Raw genomic sequence first — 26,136 nt, 5'->3', positions numbered from 1 at the left:
CATCAATATTTATAAAGTGTATGTTTCTATCACCAGAAAAAAAAGAATTTTCTGTCTACATGAACCTTTCCTGGTTGCTTAATAATGCATTCGCCCACTGATAACATAATACTTTCACAAGTTTATATCCCTCACCATTGGATTTTTTTGTGGTAATGTCTAAATTTCGTTTAAGAATAGATGATATCAGTCTGGTAGGCCTACACTGCAGGCAAGAGTCAGGACTAACATTTAGCATGTTATTAATTTTATTACCACTCTTATATTATCTGAAATGCTATCTTTATTGAGGGTGACTTGAAAAAGTTAATAACTTCAAGGTTCAAGGTTCAAGGTTCATTTTTTTTAATTTCTTTCACAACATTTTTACATATAATAATAGAACAAAAAAAAGCATAAGAAAAAACAATTTAAGTGCAATTTTAAGTCGATATATAATCCAAATGAAAGAAAGTGGAGACCTATAGAAATGCTGGGCTTGTAAGAGCAAGGTCCCCATATAACATAATCCATCAAAGTTTCACCTTTTAAAATGTTTCAAAGTTATCAAAACTACACATGATTAAATATGGGGGAAATATTTACAAAAGGGATAGCTTGAAATTTGAAAAGGAGAGGATGAAAATATATACAAAGTTCGACGTTGGGGGGGGGGGGGGGCACATACATGTAATCGATCGAGGTAAAAAAAAAGTTCAACCGATCCTAGAAATGAGGGGGCACGTGCCCCCCCCCCCCCCCCCCCCCCCCCCCCCCCCCCCCCCCCCCCCCCCCCCCCCGTGGCTACGCGCCTGTATAGGGGAAATGGTATTGGTGTAAAGAAAAAGAAAAATAGAAGAGAGGAGGGGGGGGGGGGGCCGGGAGGGAGAGAATGTGAAATGCTGACATTTTTGTTGAATAATCAAACATAGCAAAAACAAAAAGGTAATGCACGTTATCAATAATTATTTAAGCGTATCCATGTAACTAAGTCAGGGGCTTGCCTCATACAAGCTCTGCTTTTTTAGCAAGCCCCTCCGTTTTGAATTACTTCATCAAGGTCATTTTTTTTTCTATTGTTCAGTACTGTTTTTTCCCAATATATCTTATCAACTAAATTTTGTTCTACATAATACTGAATTTACTTTGTTTATATTATATTTGACTGTATTATATTATGTCTGTTTATATTTTGTTTGTTTTGAAACGGAAATAAAATCTGAATCTGCTGAATCTGAATCATTTCTGGTGATATAATTTTTACGTTTTAATTGCGACTTGCCACATGCTTCTACCTCTTGGTTGCTTTGATCCATTGCCGAAAATATTTCGGCACCTATCACCCCCCCCCCCCCCCCCCCCCCCGAACCACGGATACACTCTTGGACTCCTACTTTTAACAAAAATACGATTAAAAATGATTCCGTATTTTCAAAATTTCCAAAATTTGCAAAACACCCGAAAAACACCCCAAAATTGTGAAAAATTCGTCTTGTTTTCGAGAAAAATGCCCCCAATTGTGAAGGAGTTTCAAAGCTTGAGCGGCACACTCCGTCCAAACCAAGTCTGAGTACCCCCCCCCCCCCCCCCCCCACGAGTACGGCGAGCCTGCTTACCCGGAAGTGAGTTAAGATGATGACAACAAAACTTACAACGAGTCTATCCAAAATGGCAACTATCATGGCACTTGAAACTCATATCCGGTCATTAATATTTACCCTTCTTGTCGTCCTTTCTGGTAAGTCTTTTGAGGTGAAATATGTCTAGATGGCTAAGTTCTGAATGACACTCCTTATCTATTTGTTATTGATGCGAATTTCGTGTAGTTCTAGTCTTAAATTTGTGTCGATGAGCAGGAGCGCGAGCGAATCATGTTTCATTCGTTCAACACAGATCGCCTATTGCTGCCATTGCCAAACGCCACGGCTATGCCAACGCTATAGTTTATGCAGCTGCATGCATGTGCAACTTGCACTTGGATACACCATTACATTACATGTAGGCCCACGCGTACAGATGCTTTTGATCATGATAATCTTTGTCGCAAAACGTGATGTATGTAGGCCCTAGCCCTTTTTGTTTGTCTGTTTGTTCTACATTATCTTAGATTTACAGTAGATTATTTCAAATTGAAATTGAGAAGACTTCTGCTGCGACTTCGAAGCTAGTGAAGGGGCGCTGGTACGAGAATGAGGATTGTCCTCATAAACGCAGACAAAATGCGTCCTAAAAAATAAGGATCGTTGGCATTTTCACGGACGTTTTTTCCTTCATCAGCGCTCTGCAGGTTTCGGGTTACCGAACCGTCCACTGGTGATGCAAAAATGGATTCCGCGTAAGAAAATAACCCTAGACTGTTCACCGTCTACTTTTATGAGTTGTCCGTCTTCCCAAGGTCAAGGATTTATCGCTCATAATGTAAAAGTCTCTGTACAACTACAAAGTCAATGTAAAAGGCATCAAGAAAATCATTGCAGAATGCGTTTTTCGCATTGCCAACGCAACACGCTGATCAAAAATATGAAATATCTGCGAAAATGCAGACGATCCTGATTTTTGAGGACGAATCTGTCCTTGTTTATGCAGACGATCCTTATTCTTGGTCCAGGGCCCCTACTGCCAAGGGAACGTAACACAAAAATGAGCTAAGCCTGAAGTTTGAGTTAAAATAAAAAGAAAGAAATGTAGATTAAGAGGGGTAGTACTTGAGGAAGAAGAAAAACGTCAAGTTCAAGATGTTTTCTATCAGTCATGAAAAACACAGGGATTAAATTCTTTAAAGGGATCCGGTAACTTTGTCTCAGATTCTGAAATAAAATTCTGGATTTAGCTCATGATGCAATGATAATTATAAAACTTTAGGTCAGTCAGGAACCCCATGACTTTTGCAAGCCGATCGCCTGTCTGATTATCAAGATATTTATGATTGGAATTACAAATTTTGAAAACCGTTCGCCTGACAGTTTTCATTATACTGCAGTCTATTGGGGGAAACGAGTATGGTAAAACCGGTCACTCAAAGATTTTTACTTTTTTGAGGCACTTCTTGATCATTTTGAAGCGCAATTTTTTTAGGGCTTCCCCTTACCGAAAACGCAGGCTTATTTAGCCTGCTTTGAACCTGCGTCTGGCCTGCATTCTTAAATACATGCTAATTATTCTATTGCATGTTAAATTTTAGCCTGTATTTTGCAAAATCAGTCTTAAATGTTTTAGCAGGTTAAATTTTAGCCTGCATTTTGCAAAATCAGTCTTACATGTTTTAGCAGGTTAAATTTTAGCCTGTTATTAGCATGCATCTTGCAAAACACAGTCTAACAGTTTTTAGCAGGCTAAATCTCAGCCTGCAGTTTAAAATTAGCATGCATTTTGCAAAATACAGTTTTAGCAGGTTAAATCTTTAGCATGCCAGATGAGATGCAGTTTAATCTTTAGCATGTAAATTTCTATCATAATTTGTTAAACCTGCAATCTGAAGAAATGTCCTCTGAGCAGGTTTAGAACACAAATTTAACCTGTTATTGCTTTTTACAGGTTATTTTTCACATGCACGTTTAATGTTATATATCAGGGGTGATTTGAGAGTTGAAACAAAAATAGGTTCATAGAAAGCCGAGCAAGCAAGGTTTCGAGCGCTTGGGGAGGCATCCCAAGACAAAAATCCAGTTGAAACCAATTGAACACCAATTTAATTTTCATTTTTTCAGTTGGTTTTAATTGGTCTCAATGGGACTTTAATAGGACTTCAGTTGGTTTCAATTGGTCCAGATTGGCCCTATTGGACCAATTGGCCTAGGCCCTATTAGACTTTAATGGGAACTCAATTGGTTTCAATTGGACCAATTGGCCCTATTTTGGACTTCAATTGGTCCAATTCAGTTTCAATTTCATTTTATTTTCATATTACACATGTTTATTTCATTACATTTGGCATATGTTACATTTTTTGTAATAATTTTTTTGGGGGGATGCATGTATACAAACGAACAGAATAATACATAAGACTAAGTTAAATAAAGGAAGAAATATGATGGAGCCTAAAGAGAGAGCAATGTTTTTAGGCCATAGTTATAACATTGATATAGTCTTGTGTTTATTAAATATCGTAATTGAATTGCAACTTATATGAAGAAAAGATATATTTGAACCCAATTGAAAACCTTACAGTCTATGGGGCTGATTGGTCCAATTGAAGTCCCATTTAAGTCTATGGGGATGATTGGTCCAATTGAAACCATTTGAAATAACTTATGGGGCCAATTGGTCCAATTGAAACCAATTGAAATCCCGATTAGAGTTAAATGGGGCCAATTGGTCCAATTGAAACTAATAAGACCAATAGATCTACCAATAGGAACAATAGGACCAATATAAACCAATAAGACTAATTGAACCCAATATGGGACCAATAGAAACCTATAGAAACCTTCATTTATGTTAGCCTGCCTTTTCGATTAGCATGCTAAAATTAACCTGCAATACTTAGGCTTGAGTCGGTACGGTCGATCACACCGGGACCCGACCGTTGCCGTCGGGTCCCGGTTTCGTTTTTTGAGAACCGACGCTCCGAAAAAAATAATGAAATATGTAAGAAATTGCAGTTTTGCACACCACTAAAATCAATCCACCTTAAAACTTAAGTATTTAATTGTTACCAATCATATTCTAGCTCATCCTGAATCAATCAATCCTGAACTGCTGATATAAATATGGGTTGCAAAGCAGTTCGCCCCATGGGGTTGTTGTTGCCAGCTGCTAGCCAGCTACTGTACTGGCCGGGTCTCTCGGCAGGATTAATGAATCAGGTTGAAAGAAACATTAATGTTTGAATAATAAAACGGCTTTCTAAAAAGTACTTCTTTACAACATACCGATCGAATAATTTTTAAAAGACGAAATAGATATTTTTTCTTTGATTTTGAACACCGCATGCTTCTTTTAAAAGCTGAAAATTACTTGCTAATCACAAGAAGTTTCGATACGGATAGCTGTTGCAAGGCAAGTTCAGACTAGTCTCGAAAAAATGCGCAGTGCTCATCGTTAGCTGTAATGCGTGCCAGAACGAACCTAAACAAAGACGTGATCGTAACGAAAAAAAATCATTAAAAACTACGAGAGCACAATTGGAAAGACAACTACTCAAAATTATCGTAAGCAGATACATAACTTGGAGGAAGAGTACAATAGTTGTCCAAGAAAAGCATCAGAAATAGTGATATTTAAGGAGCTACTATAGGTACAATTATTATCAGAATGGGCCTGCAGCTCCGATCTACACGTGTTTAAACTGAACACGAGGCTAGAAAACAAATACCGCCCTCTACGGTAAAAGCAGTATAACAAAGGGTTCGAGTATTTGCAGCAGGCCCAATGCGATAAAAATGTACCCAGTTACTCCTCGATTATCACAATTTCTGTGGCATTTCTTGGGCGATTACTGAATTCTTTGTCCAAGTAATGTATCTGATTATGGTAATTTTGAGCAGTAGTTCTCTTTCCAATTGTGCTCTCGTAGTTTTGAATGATTTCTTATTTTCTTGTTACGATCAAGTATATTTGTTTTGGTTCGGTCTGGCACGCATTACAGCTAAGAGGTGCACTGCGCATTTTCCGTGACTAGTCTGAACTTGCCTTGCAACAGCTATCCATATCGAAACTTCTTGTGATTACCAAGTAATTTTCAGCTTTAAAAAAAAAAGCATGCGATGTTTAAAATAAGAGATAAATATTTATTAGTCTTAAAAAATTTATTTGATCGGTATGTTGTAAAGAAGAAGTTTTTAGAAAGCCGTTTTATTATTCTAACATTCATATTTTTGAGCTGATTTATTCAACCTGCATGAATCAAAATGGCGGCTCGAATGTTGTCACGAATGTTGTCTTTATATTTTTGCTCGAGTTTTTTTAAACTTTTAGAGGCACGATAATGGCACTAAACATCGCCAATCATGGATGAAAATATTGTCAAATGGAAGAATATACCAATCTGTGCCGAGGTATGCATGTGTTGATTTATTTGACTGATAAAAAAGGTCACTTTTAAGGGACATACTGATGATATGCGCTTTTAATAGAGGCAAGTGACAAATCCTGCGAGCTGATTTCGGGACACCGGGTCCCGATCGGTGCAAGGCCGTCGGGACCCGGTTTATGAAAATCCCGACATGACTCAGGCCTAGTATCTCATGAATATTCATTATTACTTTACACGTCTCACAGAAAAATACATTTATCATGATTAATTGTTAAGCAAATTATGACAATTAATGCACATATCAATTTTGTGATTGTATTTTTCTTTGGAAATTATTGACCAATAGATTATTTGTCTGATCACACTTACATTCACGTTTTAGCAATAGATATATTGATTATACGAATACTAACCAATTCAAATAGCATGTATGTTTTCTATATATAGGTGTATGAGCCTGTACCTTTACAAAAGTCAATCTTGTATTAACTTCAAATGATCTTTGTGATGGAGTTAGTCTAATGCAATTGAGGTTAGAATATTCCTATTGGTGGACACTTGCAAATATTGATTATGATGTATCAATTTATCCCTCGTTCCTCTACCTGAGTCGATATACCAATAGAAGTCTTGTACCGATAGTGATGGCAATTAATCGAATATCTTCATTTTTGTTAGCCTGCATTTTAGATTAGCATGCTGAAATTAACCTGCAATTAACTTACATATTTCAGCGTTTTTGCAGGCTAACAAAGCAGGTTAATTTGCTTACTAAAAAAGCAGGGCAATTTTGCAGGCTAATTGAGCCAGGTTAATATGATTTTGCAGGCTAAAATAAGCCTGCTTTTAAAATGTACAGGCTAAATTAAGCCTGCCTAATTTGCATATTTCGGCGTTTTTGCAGGTCAGTGCTTGCTAAGGAATTAGCCTGCTTTTTAGCAGCTATGCAGGCTTGATGCAGGCTATAAGCAGGCCTGCCTTTTCGGTAAGGGTCAATATTACACCATATCACAGACACTGATAACACGTAGGGTCGTGTATCTCAGATTTAACATTGTTAAACGATCCCTTTAAAGCTGATTAGTTTAAAGAGCTTTAAACTAATCATCTTTAGATACAACATCATTAACACAGAAAATTTCGGTGCGGTCGTTCGAGATTCACACGCTCAGTAGGGCCATTGCGCATTTACGAGCAGTACATTGGTAAATGCGCAATGGCCCTACTGAGCATTTAAAGAGCAGTGCCAGGTCTAGTTAAGGATGTATTTCCGTTCACACACAAAACGTCTTGCTCTCTAGATACAGGGTTTGTATCTGCAGCCTGCTTTGACCAGCGTATGAATCGCAACTTCGCAGCTCTGCTCATGTTATCAATTCTCTTTTCTCCCAACAGTTGTTGACCATATCCATGGCGCTCAACAAACAACGAGCAGAAAAACCCATAATATGATCTATTATGATATCAAGAACTTTGGTCCCTGTGTAAGGAGATTCAATGCCACTCATCAGATTGGATGCACCAGTAAGTATATCTACAGGCCTTTTGCTTGGAAGTACCCCTTTTTTTTTACAACTCCCCCATTCAATTCATCATCACACAAAATGGTTAAAACATCTTTTTTCTGATGTTTACAATAGGCCATTTTCGTAATGTAACCAAATTGAATGCACAAGTCTTTGTGAATTGCCTCGATACAAACTATTTCAATCACCTGGTAAGAATAATAGTATTTCAATAGACAGAATCTGAACTGCATACATTAGTTGTTGCCAGGTAGGACAAACTCTATAGCCCGAATTCACAAAGGAGGTTTGTTGACAAACCTTGGTTTAAAAAAACCGCGATGTACGAAAACCTCCTTTGTGAATTTGAGCCTATGTCTTGACCTACATGTACCTAGCAACACTTAATATATGCAGTTTGCATTCTGACTATTGAAAAACTATTATTCTTATCAGGTGAATGAAATAAATTGTATTAAGGTACTTCACAAAGACTTATGAATTAAATTTGGTTACACTGAGTAGGCCCTTTTGATTTTTAGAGGGCATACAACAATGCAATCTATAGAATGTTTTGATTAATGATGTAGAGGGAAAGTGAACTCGGGAGAGGAGTGGAAATATTTGATATTTTAGATGACAGCAAATTGGAGATTTGTCCCTGAGCACATTATAAGTTACATTGTAATAACAGATCAGTCAATATGAGATTGAAGTAAATGTACATGCAATGTAATGACCTCCATGTCTAAACTTTAAAATGTTCATGCAATACATGTATATTATTTTGTCAAATATATTTCGGTCTGCCACCAACCTGTATCTGTAATGTATCTGTTATCAGCCAATTCAAGTTGTTGAATGTTAAATTGCCTTTTAATATTGTAATGTTCAGTGCGTCCCAGAAAAAACGAAATCGAAAATTATTGATGTTTTATCATAACTTAATCACAATTATAATTAATAAATGACACATATTTGTAAAGCTTAGATCCTCCTTTTTCATTTGATACAACTTATATGATGCATTTTTCATGCATGATTGATTAAAAACAATTCGAAGAGAGGGTACCAAAAAGTTTTTTAGCGGGTGATATCTGAATTTCAAAGAGAAAATCACATTTCTAGAAAGTTCATTTTCTGCCCTTTCATACGACACCTCGATCAGGAAAAATGAGCCAGGAATAATGAGCCAGGAATAACACAGTTCTGTTTGTTTAAAGTAATGCTTGCATTTCCATAATTTGGTTAAACAAATTTGTTTTTCACTGGCTGCCTGCCTTATAGCAACAAACGGAGTTGACGAAAGACTTAACTCCGTTTTGTTGACGATCAGCCATGCATCAAGTCTTTCGTCTTCTCTCTTCGTTTTGTTTTTTCTGGGACACACTGTATAGCCATGCACATAACATATTTGAGCAGTTGTGTCTTTACAATACCGTTTTCAATTCATCCTATCATTAGCGCGTTTTCGCAAACACGACAGAAGGCAAAGACGACGGTAACGCGAGCAAAAAAACAATCTGCGCATGGGCGAACCAGAATTTTCTCCGTCCTGTTGATTTTCACGCCTGTACAGGGCCATTAAAGCATTTGTTCCCTAAACAGGACGGAAGAGCTGTATCGCTGTAATTCTCCCGTGTTGCAAAAGCGCTCTATTATCGTTTGATGTCATCCTTTCTCTATTACAGGTGAATTCAATGGGAACAATGGAGTGCTTCACCTCATAGAGAAAGTAGCTGATCTGGACTGGTTGCTTAATACTGGTACCTACTCTCCATACATAGCAGTGATGTCACCTCAAATGTTTACATTGTAAGTGGAAGACACTCTTTGTTCTATCAATGGCCCTGGTTTCACAAAACTTGTCATCAGTGACAAATGGCAGTTTTTGTTATAAGCTACTGAAATCCTTGATTCTGATTGGTTATCAGCAGATTTGTCACTGATTTTATCATTTTAGTCATTTGTCATTGAAAAAAGGCTTTGTGAAACGGGTCCCTGGTTTTACGTGATTTATTGTATTTCAGAAAACGATATCATGTAGGATATTTCAAACCCAATATCAATGAATAAACAGTGAAAGATAATAATAATAATTCTGCTTTTATATAGCATTTAATACATCTATGATGTCTCTAAGCGCTTTACAGATATACTGTTACCCCAGTCATTGGATTCAATACTTGCCCCCACACACTGTGTGCACAATCTCCACTCCCTGGGGAGCATTCCAGCCAGGCGTTACCCAATTTGCCATCAAATTTCCTGATTTCACATGATATTCCATGAATGCACTATACATCGACTAGTTACACCTCTTTTTCACTCATCTTCTATTCAATTTTTTTAATCCGACCGTCTACAAATACCTAATCAGAGAAGAAATTGTAATTTATTTCTTGTTTACGGTATATTCAGGGAACATGTGAGGTTGACTCCTACAACATAACAGTTCCAACAATTCCATAACAAATTCACTCAGAGCCATGAATGCTATGATTTCCGTTTAACTTATATAAAGAATTGTAACTTGTTGATAGCAAACAGGTCCCATCAAACACCATCAGATAAAGAAAACACTGATTTATTCCTTGTTCATTTTCAGAGAACGGTATCATGGTGGATCATGCAGAAACCGTGAAAGGACGGTGATAGATACCACACTATGGTCCACATGCTATACAACATGTCCCGATTTCACATGATATTCAATGAATACACTTTACACCTCTTTTCGCTCATCTTCTATCAATTTTTTAACCCAACCATCTACAAATACCTAATTAGAGATGAAACTTTAATTGTTTATTTTCAGAGATAATGTGCAGAGACTGTTGGATTCTAAGAAGGTTAATGGTATCATGGTGGACCACTCGGACCCAATGTCTATGATCAATCAAACAACACCATTCTCACCTGACAAGTCATGTCCTAATGATAACTATGGTAAGTGTGTAGTGTAGCGGTGGTTATTTTACCTGACTGCTAAAAAAGCATAAATGCTTGTTAGTAAGCAACCAGAGGATCGATAGCTTTGGGTCCTCTCCGAAAGACCTTGTATTAAGGATTAATGCCTTACCAAAGGACACTAGCACATCGCCTTGGTTTCGAACCCAGGTTGCCGGATTATGAGACCACTGCTCTACCAACTGAGCTATCGCGCCTCCTCAAGTCATGTAGAAATAAGTAATCTGTAATATATACAGTCAAACCTGCTATAGAAAGACCACCTGTCTACAGATACCACATTTTTTGTTTCCCTTGAAAATGCTTTTTCATTGAAACATGTACTAAAGGTCCCTGTACATAAAGACCACCTGCCTATAAAGACCACATAGGCTATTGATTAGCAGACAATCATTCCTTCTTATTTTTTGCTTCCTCCTTTTTTCTTCTTCTATTCAATAGTATTTGAATATATTTACTTACAACATTTTTGCCTTCATGCTATCCTTATGTGCATGTACTGCAGATTTCTTTCTTTATTTGAATACTTATGGCACAGATGCATTTTTCTGAAAATAGGTACCGTTATCATCATGTTTTCAAGTGCGCAAAGTTACACTGTATTCCTCAATATACTTTGAGATCATTTTTGCGGTTGAAAGTTGACAGGTTTGAAATTTTTGATAAAAAGATTTATTTATTCAATTCAATTCATTTCAAATCAAATGAGTTTTATTCAAGACTTGTCAAAAAGTCTAAAGTTTACATCAAACATACAATCATATAATAAAGCATTAAAAAAAAAAATATATATATATACATATTTAAAGAAAACATAGCAAATTGGAAAAATATATAAAAATGAATAAATGTTTACATAAAAACATCAAAGCAGTATTTCTGTTGTTTGTTTCTCTCTAGGGATGTATGCAGGGAACCCGGAGTATTCTAACTGTAAGAAGGTCACTTGGAACAGTGTAGGGAACGGGATGACCTTCATGGATTTGGGCATTCCTATCTTTGCTCTCATTGATCCAGAAGATGTTCAAACTGTAAAAGATGTAAGTACATAATTTCAACAGAGACAACGGGATCGATATCCCAGAATTTTGGATGCGTATGATACGCCGTCATGACAATCCCCGTCCAGCTGGCCAGCACCGGTTGGTTGAGCACCTGTGTGCTTTGTCCGTTATTGTTTGAATGATTGATCAAATTATTTGACTGTCGGTCCACCCGTAGAGTATATAACACGCTTACTTACAATATACTTTATCACCTGATGAAGTGTTGCAGCGGCGCACGAAACGTCGTGATCTTTTAGATCCCTTATTGACCATACATTGCGAGACAAACGAATATCACTAGCGATATTATTTTTGATACTTCATCCGCAATTAGTAATATATTTAGCATCACAATGATGTTAGTAACAATATTAGTAGTAAGTTTTACGTGTAAAGTAGCATTGTTTTGATGATTCAATATTGTTGGAGCTGGGCCCTGGCTCATTTAGCTTGCTATTAATAACAAATGATAAATTTCTATGACAGATTTGCTCCCAGTCAGTCAGATGCCAGGATTTCAGTAGCTTATAGTTCATTTGTCATAATTTTTAATTGATATAAAGTTTTATAAAAATACTGTGGCCTTTACGCCGGCAAATACGGTAATGCTATTACCGTATTTGGATAATGTTACCCCAGAATTAGCTCTGGCAACTGTAGCGCTCAGTGCATACAAAGAATGAATCCTACCAGGTACCCACTTACTACACTTAGTTGAGTGTGGCAAATGTAGATTAATATCTTGCCAAAGGACATTAGTACCACCTGGGATTTGAACCCCTTGCCTTGTAGTTCACAGTCTGGAGACTTATCCACTAGACCACAGCACCTCTAAGAGACTCACTGCACAGAATCACTCCTCACAATATCATAGAGATATCGACTGCTTTGAGAGCCAGACCTCGAATATTAAAGCAGTCGATACGTCTTTTATATGCCGAATTGAAACAGAAATCTACCAAGAATTCTCACCTTATCCTTCTCTTGAGTAAAGTTTGGTTAAAACATCACAGAAAATCTGAGAAACTGTCTGTTAATCTTCGCTGGAAAAATGACTGAAAATTTAAATCATTTGGGAATCGCAGACAAAAAGCACTGCATGGTGTCCGCGCTCGCACAAAGACAATTTAAACACGTAAACCAATGGGGATCGCAGCATGACAGCATTTTTAAAAAGAATAGTGACTGGTAGGCGGGTATGAGGGGAATGGTTAAAATCACGACTGCAATTTCGACCATCAGATGGCTAGATTTCTAAAGAGAGGTATATAATGATTTATACTTTGTTTTATGTCCAGTGTTACGAGGAGCACAACCATCGTGACGCGGAGGGCAAAGAACAACCCTTCCCACAGTGCGCCGGTGAGATGTACGACTTCATGTTCGGAGCAAAGGACACACCCACCTGCATGTGGAGAACACAGAGGATGACAAACCTGGAATCAAGTAGGTGGCATTTTTCAACTGTAGACAGTCAAACCTGTATATAAAGACTGTTCCAAGGGTGATAAGACAAGCGGTCTTTATATGCAGGAGGTGTTTATGTACAGGTTCCTTCAATAATACAGGGCCCTATTCTGTAAATATCAATTGTAAATATGTACATAAGAGATAGTGGACTGCAAACCTGATTGATTTGGATCACTCAGTTCAGGGGGTAAAATGTGATTTCACTGCATTTAAGTTGTTGATATTGTTGATGTTTTTTAATATTATTTTAATACATTTATTCCAATAAAACTTTCTCCCTAGCATGCAAAGACAACCTGGGCAGTGTTTCACGAAACTGCCGTAAGTACAAGTTCACCGACACCTCATTGAAATGCGTGTATTAAGTTTAACACACGTTTCAATGGGATGTCGGTGAACTTGTATTTATAACGGTTTCATGAAACGCTGCCCTGGTTATAGATATCCTCCCTTCCTGTGTCCTTTGAGCAGTTTACACTATTAATGTCTGTATCAAATGTAATGCCTTGGGGAACGCTAAACCCTATACACAGACTTGCTAAACCTTGGTATTGTTTTATTCTTGCAGGTGTTTACTGTGATCCGTTAGGAGACTGGAACGTCTGGGCCACTCTTCTACCAACCAATAAATCGACACCTCCCCCTGATAAATCAATGATCATAGCCGCAGCTCAGGTGAGAATCGAACCTTTTTGTTGATTTTGGATGCCTCGGCAACAACTACATTTAAAGCCCCACTGCACTACTTATAGCTACTTGTGCCCTCTAAATAGCAAGCAATGCCTAATCGGTGCGTGTTGGTCCCCCATGATCCCCTTTTTCTTATGTTAATTGAGAGCTGATTTGATGAGATAACCACCTGTCAGTGACCTTGCAGGGAGGTCTAATCCCCCCTGGCCAAACTAGTACAGACAGGCTTTAATTCCTTGAAGCATAACCCTTTCTCTGCTTGTATGTTTGTGTACATGTAATCAGAAACATTCACAACTTGGAACTTTTCATGAGTTGTTCATGATGGGTTTGCTGTGTGCAAGACTTGTACATGATGGGTTTGCTGTGTGCAAGACTTGTACACCCATTAATGGTACTTCCACCAAGTCTGGTGTCAACCAATTTTGACCTACTGCACATGAAAACGGATTACTACAGTATCTTCCTTTAACCTTCCTCCCTTTATTTCACACCATATAGTTGGACATAGCTGACCTATTCTACCAGGCGTTGCCTACACAGGGTGCAGAGAACACAGTATCTGGTTTTGTGGCCCTGCTCGCTGCGGCCCAGGCCATAGGAGCGCTGCCTTTAGAAACCAAACAGGACATGAAGAACATCATGTTCACTTTCTTCCAAGGCGTAAGTCTTACTCTGCTACTCGAAAAATATTTGTTCATTTCTCATAAAATTGTGTTCAATGGGCTTGAAAATGTGAACATATAATTGCATGCCTTTCAAAACAAATGATGAAAGGGTACTGTTGATAAAGAATATTTGTTGCAGTGCATGAAACCTGATTTTTTTTTTCAAAAGGATTATTATAGGGGAGAAATCACACAGGCAAATATGACTGCATTGATGATATCTGTCTTTACCCTTCAGATTTGCTGCCATAAGATATTTTACTGAATTTGTTACATTGCAACTTTCAAGAGTACCTATCAAGACTGTTCTTGCGTAACTGTATTACATCATCTTGAGCTCTACGAAGCGCGATAGCTCAGTCGGTAGAGCAGTGGTCTCGTAATCTGGGGACCGGGTTCGAACCCAAGACGATGCGCTAGTGCCCTTTGGTAAGGCATTAATCCTCTTTACCAGGTCTCTCGGAGAGGACCTTGAGCTGTAGGTCCTCTGGCTGCTTACTAACAAGCATTTATGCTTTCTTAGCAGTCAGGTAAAATAACCACCACTACATTATTCACCAAATTAATTTACTGGTATGTTCTACAGGAAAGCTACGATTACATCGGATCATCACGTATGGTGTACGACATGAACAAAGGGATTTTCCCCTACAAGCTTGACGATACGAAGACACAGCCATCCAAAGTCAACCTGTCGACCGTCGCAGCGGTCCTAGAGGTACGACAGCTGGCCTTGTCGGAGGGAGATCATTTCTACATGCACATCGACCCCCTGTCACAGTCAGACTCAACTACACAACAGGGGGTGAGTGACTCTTCAAGACTCTTTCCGATGAGTTCGGCCATGGGGGATTAGACCTCCCTGCAAGGTCACTGATGTTTTCTTATAAGGCACTTTACTGATTAATTTTAATTTTATTTTAATAATAACAAGCTGTCAAAGGTCATTGGTGTTTGAAATAGACTCAAAGATATTTTACCATTACGCATACTTGTACAATTGTATAACTCTATGATTTTGCCTTATTTTAATTATTGTATTATTGTATGGGGCAACTGCGCTTCGTATCTGCTTCAAAAGCTATTTTTATTACAAAAAAGAGCCTTCAGGGTTATAACAAACTCATATTATAAAGCACATACAGGTACATTGTTTTTTAAGCTGAAGTTTTTAAAACTTTATGATCTATATGATATAAGTATTGGAGCTTTTATGTTCTCTTACATGTACAATATAACTACTTTACCTGATTGTTTTAATAATTATTTTATTTTTAATAGAGATATAAATCAATATAGTACTAGAAATTCACACAAACTTTATGTTCCTTCATTTCGCTATAATTTGTCAAGAACAGTAATAAAATATAAAGGATCCATTATTTGGAATAACTTACCAGATTCTCTCAAAGCATGCCCAACATTGTCTAGTTTTAAGCGTAATTTTAAACACAAACAAATATCAAGTTACAATATACTTTTTTAGCTTTTATTAATTCTGCCTGTCCTTGTATGTGTGTTTATATGTCTTAGTTAATGTAATGTCTATATTGTCAATATTTTGCTTTTAATTACTAAAGATTTTACTTTTGGGGTTGTAGAAAAAGGGGACCAGCCTAGATAGGTCAATGGCCTTTGCTGGTCCCTCACATCCCTACTCCACCCATTAATCAATTTTAGTGTTACTGTTGTTGTTTTATTTGTTCTTATTATATTTTATATATATTGCATTTTGTATAATTGTATTTTTAATGTTATAATGATGTTTTTATTGGATGTGAAATAAAATGAACTTGAACTTGAAGATTCATTTTTTAAGCGCACAATAAACGAAAAGTTTCTCTATGTGCTTTACAAAGTAAAAAAATAAGCATGTACTGGGTAACCAAAAGTGCCCCTGGGTTGAGAGAGGCAAATGTGTAGATCGATGTCATGTCAAAGGACCTAACTACCTTGCCAGGGTAGAAAAAAAATGTCCATCCCATCCAAGCCAGCATTAAATGGCTTGACGAAGGAACCTTACACTTCTTCCTCTTTAAGTGCCGTGTCCTGAGACGTTGGCGACCATGGAATGCCGCAACTCTCTGTCCCATATTCTATGAAGTAATTCATTTTCCCTGAGATCGATTCCACTTTCAGAAATCCCACTCTTTAAGCTACTCATCCACCGAATCCTCCTTCTACCCCTACTCCTTTTCCCCTCGATCACTCCAGTCAGTGCAAGATTTTCCACACTAGCTAATTGAAATGACCTTGCTGTCTTCTTTTAGACGGAGAGACTTATGCAGCTCCTGAGATCCTCCGCAGTCAACGTCACAATGAACAACGTGTCTCTGGACCAACCACTTCCTCCAGCCTCATTCCAGCAGTTCTTGAGAAACGGGACAGACATACCGGGAGTTGTCATCACAGATCATGAGAGGGAATATGCAAATAAGTAAGTTTGACTAAGTTCTAAGCAGTGTTCTAGCATGCTGTTGTCAGAAAGACAAGTATACCAGCAACTAAGTAGTAGGAAACATACTTCACAGTTCACATAGTGGCTTGTATTAGACTGAAATGGTTTTACAGCTCAAATGTTTAACTAAGTAATGAGATAAATGTAGTTTGTACAGGCATAACTGGGGATATTGAAATATGTCAATAGAGGACAAAGCCACTAGAATGCAATTATTGTACACAATGAAATATTGCTTCTTTATGTGTCTTGCATTATGGGTAGAGTGAGGTTCTTCCACACTTGCATAATAACAATGATAACGCTCACAAATTATTTTTCACCTCTCAGAACTCAACCTTCTCTTTAAAGTGCCCAGTTTTTGCATTCTGCAAGTGCATGAGTTGTTCCCCTCTCTTTCATTAAAACCCTCACTATCTGTCTTCATCAATAGTGATCTGTCAGTTTATAACAGGTTCAGTGACCCAATCAAAATTCTATATCAAGTGTCTCTCCAAGTTCCTCGGTCTGGAGCCGTCCGTTTCAGCGTTTCATACCCTGTTGCTCCACATTCTGTGATTAGATATCTGTCTTAGAATCTGAAAACCAGAGAGATATTCTACTAATGAATTGCTTTATAACACTTTAATATTGAATAGATGTTCTGTAACTTGTTTGTCATTTCTTGTTCTTGTTTTCTAGATATTACAACAGTCGACTGGATATTGCTGAAGTATGGGGGATCAACTATACCCAGTATAATAGCACTGAATTTTTACCCATATTCCCAGTTGCACAAGTAAGTCTCATTTACCCTGTCTGTCTCACTCTTACACGTACATTTATTTGTTTCTAGGGGGTGTTTCACAAAGACTAAGATCGACTTCTAAGTTGGACTTAACTATGGCAGGCTGTTCATGCCACTGTTTGCTCTCACCATTTACTGGCATTGGTCTCTCAAGGGACGTACAAATCATGGTCACAAATCAACAGAATTTACATTTTTTTATAGTGCATAATTGAAGGAAATGTTGGTATCTAAATATCATACTTGAGAGACCAATGGTGAGAGCAACCAGTTATGAATGGCCTGCCATAGTTAAGTCCAACTTAAAGTCGACCTTAGTCTTTGTGAAATACTCCCTTGATCTCATTGCAATGATATTACTTCATTTGTAGCTGCAAGACTATAAGGAAACCTACTTACAACTTCCTGTGTCTATTAGATCGACTGGAACATGTATCAGGACCCTGTCTCATAAAACTTGTTATCAATATCAAATCAAAAATTTCGATCACAAATTTGCTCTCAGCCAATCAAATGCCATGATTTCAATAGCTTATAACAGTTATTGTAACTTGTTATTGACGTCAAGTTGTTTTAAACGGGGCCCTAATTGAAGCCAGGGCCTCTGCTGTCATTCTTCAGTTATAATCAATGGTTATAATGTGACTATTATTATATTATCGTTGCTTTCAGTACCTGCACAAAGTGAAGAGAATAAAAAGGATAGACGGTTAGAAGAAAAATAAGCGCATCTGCTATTTAGGCCAAAAGATTGTCATCTTAAAATGTCCTGGTTTCAGGGCCCCATTTCACAAAATTTGTCATCAGTGAGAAATGACAGTTTTTGTTATAAGCTACTGAAATCCTTGCTTCTGATTGGTTATCAGCAGATTTGTCACTGATTTTTGTCATTTGTCATTGAAAAAAGGTTTTGTGAAACAGGTCCCTGAACATTGAAATTGTATTGATATCTAAGAAGATAAAGTCATCATTTTGCACCTCCAATGTCATGTTCTGAATATACAGGACATGTGCTACTTGATACGGTTTTGTTGCTTTATAGTATTTGCAGAACCTGGGCAAATCGTCTTTCCAACTAGTCAGAGTTTCTTTTCAGGCTCACTGGTTGAAAACAACCGGTATCCCTCATCTTGCTCTTGTGAATGTTTTTAGATACATGGCACCATTGAAATGCTGTGAATTACCATCATTTTGCACTTAAATTCCAATTCTGCAGACCCTCACAAACCTAGCCACGACCATTGCAAGGGGTCTATACCTGTATGCAAGACCAGGTGCTACAGATGCTGATAACATAACGGCTGATGTAAATTTGGTAAGTGTCAACCTACTTCTAAGACTACTTTAACCAAATAAAGAAAGATGCTTTTTTTGTGTGTGATTGGTTTTGCACCTAAATTGAGGTCCATGTGCTTATCGTCTCTGTTAAGAGTTAATTTTTACAGAGGCTTCAACTTCAAGATCATTTTGAGATACTCATCACAAAATCTCACCGTGCACTTATTTAACCCTTTATTTTAATTTACAGATATATAAGGCATATGATTAGAATTTATTTTTGTTTTGTTGCCATTCTTACTTCTTCCCAAAAGAGGTCCATGTAGCTGCCTCACGTGGGAGCAGGCCTTATCCTTCTGTTGTATCACAATTCTATTCAAATGATATTTTCCCTCTTTCTAGGTGAATGATCTCTTGTACTGCTTCAATCAGAGACCTAACTGCAGTCGAGTACGGGAAGCAGTCAGCCCGGAAGAATGGAAAAGTAAGTACATATTCTACCTATTTATTCAGGTGATGGATCAACTTTAAATCTATAAATCATAAATTTGTTTTGTGCTAAGAAGTACTCTAGACATGGAAGACATTTGGGCTTAAATTGTTATAATGTTGTCTGTTTTCAGGTATACCTCTTGATGAAGCGTTTTCTTATTCTCATTGAATATTCTCTCTTCTCTGATAACACCACAGGTATATCTAACAGCACGTATAACTATTACGTGGGAGTCGATAGCCAGCAATCTCAGGTCACCATACTGGTTGGTAAACTGTTGGCTTACTACCTAGAACTGGACAGTGAACCCATGACCCAAGATACCGCAAAGGAGAACTGTATAGGGGAGAAGGATGATCAAGTAAGTAGTCTTTCTGTTTCCTTTTCTTGGGATTGGAGGGGGAGGGGGGGGGGGGATTTCCCCTCACTCTGTCAAGTACTGAAAAAGTAAGAAGAAATAATAGTAGTGATAATACTCAGCTCTTTTATAGCGCATAACACATTACAGGATAGCATGTCCCTATGCGCTTATAGATAGCAAGAAAAGAGAGAAAATGAAAAGAAAAGGGGAAAAGGACCAGAAAAGAAGATGCCCGAACGGAGCATTGTATATTTGAGTTTTATTTCCCCACCCTTTCAAGTGCTGAAAAAGTAAGAAGAAAGAGATAGCAAGAAAAGAGAGAAAAGGAAAAAGGGAGAAATAGAGAGGGGAAAGGGAGAAAGAGATAGCAAGAATAGAGAAAAAAAGGTATTAAGAGAGAAAGAGATATATGTAGCAAGAAAAGAGAGAAAATGGAAAGAAGAGGGGAAAGGACCAGAAAATAAGATGCTTATACCACCTCATTCCACGTCCCTCATATTAGGAGCATTGTATATCTGAGTTTTTATTTTTCTTGTAAGAATGATGCTCCTCCCCCTTCATGCCAGTGCTTAGTTAGCTGATGATTTTGTTTTGTTTTGTACTTTGTTTTTTTGTATTCTTTGTAACTGTTATACATGTACTTCTACAAGTTTATGGAAATGAAATAACATTACTTTAATTAAAAATATTCAATTGATACGTAGCAATAAAAACTGGACATAACATAAAGAAGTATAGCAGTAACAAAGAATACAATAAACAGAAGTACAATAATATAAACAATAATATATGTGTTTACTGCCAAATGAAAGATTTCTTCTTGAAGTTGCTGTTAAATACAATGCACAATGTATTGTCTTTGGAGATATAATTAGGATTCCCCCTTGGACTGGAAGAATCATATCATGTTTTCATTTTTATTTTATTTCATTTCATGGAACATAGAGGAGTATTGTAATAATGAAGAATACAAGAAAACAAGTACAATTATAAATTAAAAAACAAAATTAAAAAACCCATCAACGAATGCCTGTGGATTACCAAAAGAAATGTGAGTTTCTGTAGAAGGCTTTCCCCATACTTTTTTAGGTAGAAAGAATACCCTATTATTCCAACTTATAAATAATGTTAATCTGCGTTCACTGGCTACTGAAGTAAGGCTCGTTCAGATATGCCTCAAAAAGTGCCACATTTTTTTCTTCAAAGATATAAATAAATGGTAACTGCCCACAACAATGGTCCCACTGGTATACACTTAGGTCTGTGTTATAAGGTACAGAAACGTGAAGCTAAGTCCTTTACTGGTATACGGCATCACAAAAAGTAAAAAGCCGTGGTTTACTCCATCAAAGCTCACGATATCTTGCGAAGCGCGATTTTTTCCAGACTCCAAGTTTCTGCCACTGACAATGCAAATCATGTTTTATCGCCTTGACAGATATTCAGCTATGACTTCATGGCTGGCGCTGATTACAACGGCACCCATGGGCTTTGCGTGAAGAGCTCCCGACATCTCACCCCGGCCATCTCGCCAGCCTTCGACAGCGAGACTCCAGATTGGGGGTCGACGGTATATTCCACGTGGACGGAGTCTCAGTGGAGTTCTTACCGCATTAGGGCTTTCCTAAAACCAAGCAGAAGCCAGGAGGTGAGACATAGATGGAAATTAACATTAAGTATTTGAAGAGTTTAATTCCAAAAAGAGCTAAATCCACTTTTGATGAAAATTGAGTTATTGATATCAGAACATTGTTTACTTCAGTACCTGTCTTTCAACAAAAGTATTTACCTAAATTTTGGGAGCAATTGTGAAAAAATGCACCTTCTCATATCACTTTTCCATAGACGCCTGTACAAAATCTGGTAAACAAATTCTTTTTTCTCTCAAGTTACAAAAATGTATTTAGCTCCTTTTGGTATTAAACTCTTCATTTATTATCCATGTACTTACTTTACTTTACTTTAATCCGGTGATGCTATACGGCTATGCCTGTTCATTGATTGTAGATGTCTTCTTCAGTGGTTATGCAAGTGGGAAAGGACAAAAATGTGTGCAAACTTGCATTATCACTTATCAGTTTTAATAAACAGCTTATACAGGCTCATAGACAAGATTTAGAGGGGGAAAATTCAATGGTCAAAGTGTGCAAATCAATTTACAAAATGAAATAACCGTAATAGATTCATAACAGCTTTAGTTGGGTAAGTTTCATGAAATAAGTGTACGATGAGGATGCCGACAGAGGGAGACAGATGTTGAAGAGGACCAGAGGTAGGTAGGCAGAGGAGGTGGGTGACATAGCAAGATCATTCTGGGCCCTATTTTTCAAAACTTATCAGTAACAAAATACAATAATTATTACAAGCTACTGAAATCCTTGCATTTTATTGGCTGCGATCTTTAGAAAGTTTTGTTTCGTTTAAGTTTTGCTGGTCTGAACAGCCCACCCCAACTCCTGCATGGCAAACAATTTATAATTAAATTGAACCATTTTTTCTCAAAACGTGATTCCATGAACAAAATTCAAGATAATGTTTTTACTGCAATATAATTCCATTACCAAAACTCAAGATTGGTTTTAAGTTTGCCTTTTCTCTTCCACAGACGAATTTCTGCCAAATGATATTTAATAAAGAAAGATTAAAGTCCCACTGTCCTACTTGTAGCTAATTGCTCCCTCTATATAGAAAACTTCCCCAATCAGTGCCTGTTGGTCCCCCATGATCCTCTATTTCTTATGTTATTTGAGAGCTGAGCTGATGAGATAGCCACCTGTCATTGACCTTGCTGTGTGGTCTAATCCCTCCTGGCCAAACTAGTACAGACGGGCTTTAAGTTTGACTTATCTCTTCCAAAGACAAATATCTGCCAAAAGACATTTAATAAAGAGAGATTAAATAATGATCACCTTGTTGTTTTTCTCCCCAGGTGGTAGCATTCTCAGTTGGAATGATTGTGATCCTAATCTCCTTATGCGGTGCATTTTTCCTGAGCAAGAGATCTGATGATCTGTTTCCATAGTACCGGTAACCGTCTCTTCCGCTTCGTTCTCATCTGGACCAAACTTTGTATATTCAGAACTGTTCGTATCCCCACACATGATTGAAGGCAACAAACACTTTTAAAGTGTTCCACTGAACTCAAATTAGTGCTTGTAGGTAATTTATAAATAAATGCTCTTGTGTATCTACAAAGTAAAAATAAAGAAATACAAAGAGAGATAGATAGAGAAAAAGAGAGAGAACGAGAGAGAGAGGTTGAATGAAAGAGAGAACGAGAGAGAGGGGTAACAGGGAGAGAATGAGAGAGAGGGAGAGAGATAGGGAGGGGGAGAGAGAGAGAGTGAGATAGGTAAGGGAGAGAATGAGAGAGGGTGAATGAGAGGAAGAAAGAGAGAAATTAACCATTAAAGAAAAACGTGATTAGAGAAAGAGAAACAAAGGAGCATAATAAGAGAGAGAGAGAGAGAGAGAGAGAGAGAAATAGAAGAAACAAAAATGATTAGTTGAGATGGTGAAGATAAGAGTGAGAGAGCTTCATTTAGATTGATTTTATACCTTTGATAATGATTTGCATCATGCTTGATAAGCTTGAATCTACCTTTGAATATTGTATAAATCGCCACTTCTTTTACATTACCGTGATCTCTTTTTCGAGTGCAATAACATACTGATAACATACTGATATGTTCATATTGTCAAGGGATAGTGTTGTATATACATGTAATAATAAAAGATGCAAAGCCTATGAATTTAGAGAATTGACTTTCAAGCATATTGTGCTAAAATATCCTTGTATTGCAATCCTGCTAACAAAAATTAAGCACTCTCTTTGTAAAATCAGGAACTCTCACAAATATTGGTAATGGTCGTGTCCACAACAAGAACTTGCATGATTTGCAAAACACACTGTGTTATGATCCATATTGCAGCATTAAAAAAAATAATTGATAAGTCACCTAATTTCTGGTTTTATAGTTCATATTATGTTATTATTATTATGTAAATCTGTCTTTAGTCCAATGGGAAGGTTGTCCAGCAAGCTGATTACCTCTTTGCCAAATGACTCTCTTTTTTTTTTTATCGAAGGCCAACAGATAAACAAAACACTATTGTGCTGTGGAGAAGAAAACAAAATGTGTTTTGATAATCTTTTGGTTTTGAATTCTTTATCTTGTGAATCAATTTTTCTTTGAGATTATGAAATCAAGTGGCAACTCAAATGGTTGCTTCTGCCTTATGTTATTTAAATTTTGTTTGTGTATATGCTGTTCCAGTTTACTTAAGGTAAAAATATGTTAAGAGATTGTGCATTTTATATTTCTGTATTCATTTTCAAAATGTTTTTGTTGTATTATTTCTACTACATGTACTTAAGGCATCTTTAAATCTTCTACAGGTAACTCTGCATAAGTCAAATCTGTTGGGAATAGATTGACTTATAATGCAAAGTTTGATTTTGGAAGTGAAATTAACACATATTTTGCATAATTTGGACTAATAATTTGAGTTAGGGGAAATTTGACTTGCTTGACTTCGAGTTTTGCAGAGTTAACTGTATTTTCCCATTTTTTTTCTTCATCTTTGCCATTTATTATTATTAACCTTTATTTTGAATAGAATTTTCGCGTGGAAGTGTACTCTTGCCCAGCACTAAATTATCTTATGCAACAGCGCCATAAGTAGTATTGCGGTTGTATTATTACAACTTGGGTTTATGGGCCATTTATCTCAAAACTTTCAACAATCAACCGTATTGATAAAGTAAAACTTTTTTTAATGCATTTGAAGTGGTTTCATGATTAAAGTACATATCTATGATACACGTGTAAGGAACACGTACACTGTAAAGTTGTGCTTATTATCCTTTATCAAGATTAATCAAAATTAATCAAATTAATCAATTGTTCTTGTGTTTGCTGGATTTGTGAATTTTCATCCCGGCACATTTGCCTTGCCATCATGCTCACTTGTCACATACAACCTAAGAATATTTACTTAAGAAATTCACATTGTAAGAAAGGTTAGTCGTCTCCAATTGTTCACATATTCTCTTTCAACAGATAACTTTTTACATTGTCCAGGGTCCATTTCTGGGGCCCAAGGAAATGAATTTATTGCAATTAGTATGCATAATGTACCAAATGAGTTTGCAAAAGTCACTTGATCATGGTGGAAGATTGTGTATGTAGCTGAATTTATTTATTTTCAAAGATGTAGATATTATTATTAGATTAATTAGTATACAGCTCAGAGAAGTGCTAAGGCATACATGTAGTGATATGATGCATACTTCTAATTTCTCAATGCCAGTTATCGGTGTAAAGTCGTTAGCAACATTTACTGTGCCTTCAAATCAATGCACTTTGAGGAAAATGCTTAAAGCACCATAGGAATTGAATCTATTCTTATTATTGTTATAAATCCAGACTGAATTTCATACCATTCAAGAAAAAAACTTCACTTCTGAAAAAAATGGTGAAAAACAAATTGTTAGTCACTCCAATGGTCCTACTAAACATTCCCATTACTGCATGTTATGGTCATCAGCAATTTAGTACGTTGACTACACAATGGTTTTGGAGGCATGCTGCGTGATTTTAATCCATGGGTTATGCACTGGATTTGAGCTGTAGTAGGTAGTAGTTAAGGTAATGTTAATATTCGGAAAGCCTGTTTTTTATAAATATTGTAATGAATTTCAGGAATAAAATGTAGATTGACAAATGCACTTGGTTGTACTGATTCTGTTTTAATTGAGTCTTTCTCCCCTTTCTGTTTTTTTTTCCTTCTCTTTTTTATTGTTGTCCTTTCAGTTATGAGAGAGTGATACATATGATGGGAAAGAAATGTGAATGGTGAATCTAATTATTGTAATGATGATAATAATGATAATACTACTCCTAGTAATAATAGTAATAATAATCTCTTAACGTTCACTCCAAATTTTATTAAACCGAAAATGGAAATTCTTTTTGCCCAATTGATCGTGAGCCTGGCAGCCACAGAGCAGCGCCGGATCGACGTTGCTCTATCCCTTATTGTTGAACACCAAACAAGGTAGCAGCAACTACCGTCTTTTAACGTCTTTTGGTATGACGCTGCCGGGGTTCGAACCCGCGACCTCCCGGTTGTGAGGCGGACGCTCTACTGACTGAGCCAACACACTGGTAATAATAATAATTGTAAGAATAAGGATAACAATTACAATAATGATGATAATAATGATGATAATTACAATAAGGATGATAATTATGATAATTATAATAATTTTCATCTATATTTCCCAATACACTAAAATGGAGATAAAGAAGGGGAGACAAAAAGAGAGCTGACAGTGAGAAAGAGAAACAATAAACAGACTTGGGGGGGGGGGGTGTTTCACAAAGACTCTAAGTTAGACTTAACAATTATGGAAAGCCGTTAGCATCTTAGGAAATATTTTGCAAAAGTTATT

At 36.9% G+C, this 26,136-nt stretch overlaps 1 protein-coding gene across 1 annotated transcript; it reads left to right on the top strand.

Moving 5' to 3' along the window:
- The first annotated feature begins 1,602 nt into the window (after window positions 1–1,602).
- Window positions 1,603–22,896, top strand: LOC583230 (nicastrin). The gene is made up of 16 exons (XM_030978180.1): window positions 1,603–1,717; window positions 7,349–7,477; window positions 9,150–9,273; window positions 10,277–10,407; window positions 11,329–11,468; window positions 12,773–12,920; window positions 13,513–13,619; window positions 14,136–14,297; window positions 14,889–15,107; window positions 16,573–16,739; window positions 17,442–17,538; window positions 18,764–18,862; window positions 19,228–19,309; window positions 19,516–19,679; window positions 21,118–21,327; window positions 22,609–22,896. The coding sequence occupies exons 1-16, from the start codon at window positions 1,612–1,614 to the stop codon at window positions 22,699–22,701; spliced, it is 2,178 nt and encodes a 725-aa protein (XP_030834040.1). The 5' UTR covers window positions 1,603–1,611; the 3' UTR covers window positions 22,702–22,896.
- The last annotated feature ends 3,240 nt before the right edge of the window (window positions 22,897–26,136 follow it).

Source organism: Strongylocentrotus purpuratus, unplaced genomic scaffold (assembly GCF_000002235.5).
Source record: "Strongylocentrotus purpuratus isolate Spur 01 unplaced genomic scaffold, Spur_5.0 spur5_scaffold_1, whole genome shotgun sequence".
Classification (NCBI taxonomy): domain Eukaryota; kingdom Metazoa; phylum Echinodermata; class Echinoidea; order Camarodonta; family Strongylocentrotidae; genus Strongylocentrotus; species Strongylocentrotus purpuratus.
This window is presented reverse-complemented; position numbering and strand designations above follow the sequence as displayed.

What these genes read in the sequence shown, in the direction of transcription:
- LOC583230 (XM_030978180.1), top strand. Translation starts at nt 1,612, where the DNA reads ATGATGACAACAAAACTTACAACGAGTCTATCCAAAATGGCAACTATC. An exon ending in CCTTCTTGTCGTCCTTTCTG is followed by an intron (nt 1,718 to 7,348) that starts GTAAGTCTTTTG and finishes TTCTCCCAACAG; the next exon opens with TTGTTGACCATATCCATGGC. An exon ending in ATGTTCAAACTGTAAAAGAT is followed by an intron (nt 11,469 to 12,772) that starts GTAAGTACATAA and finishes TTTTATGTCCAG; the next exon opens with TGTTACGAGGAGCACAACCA.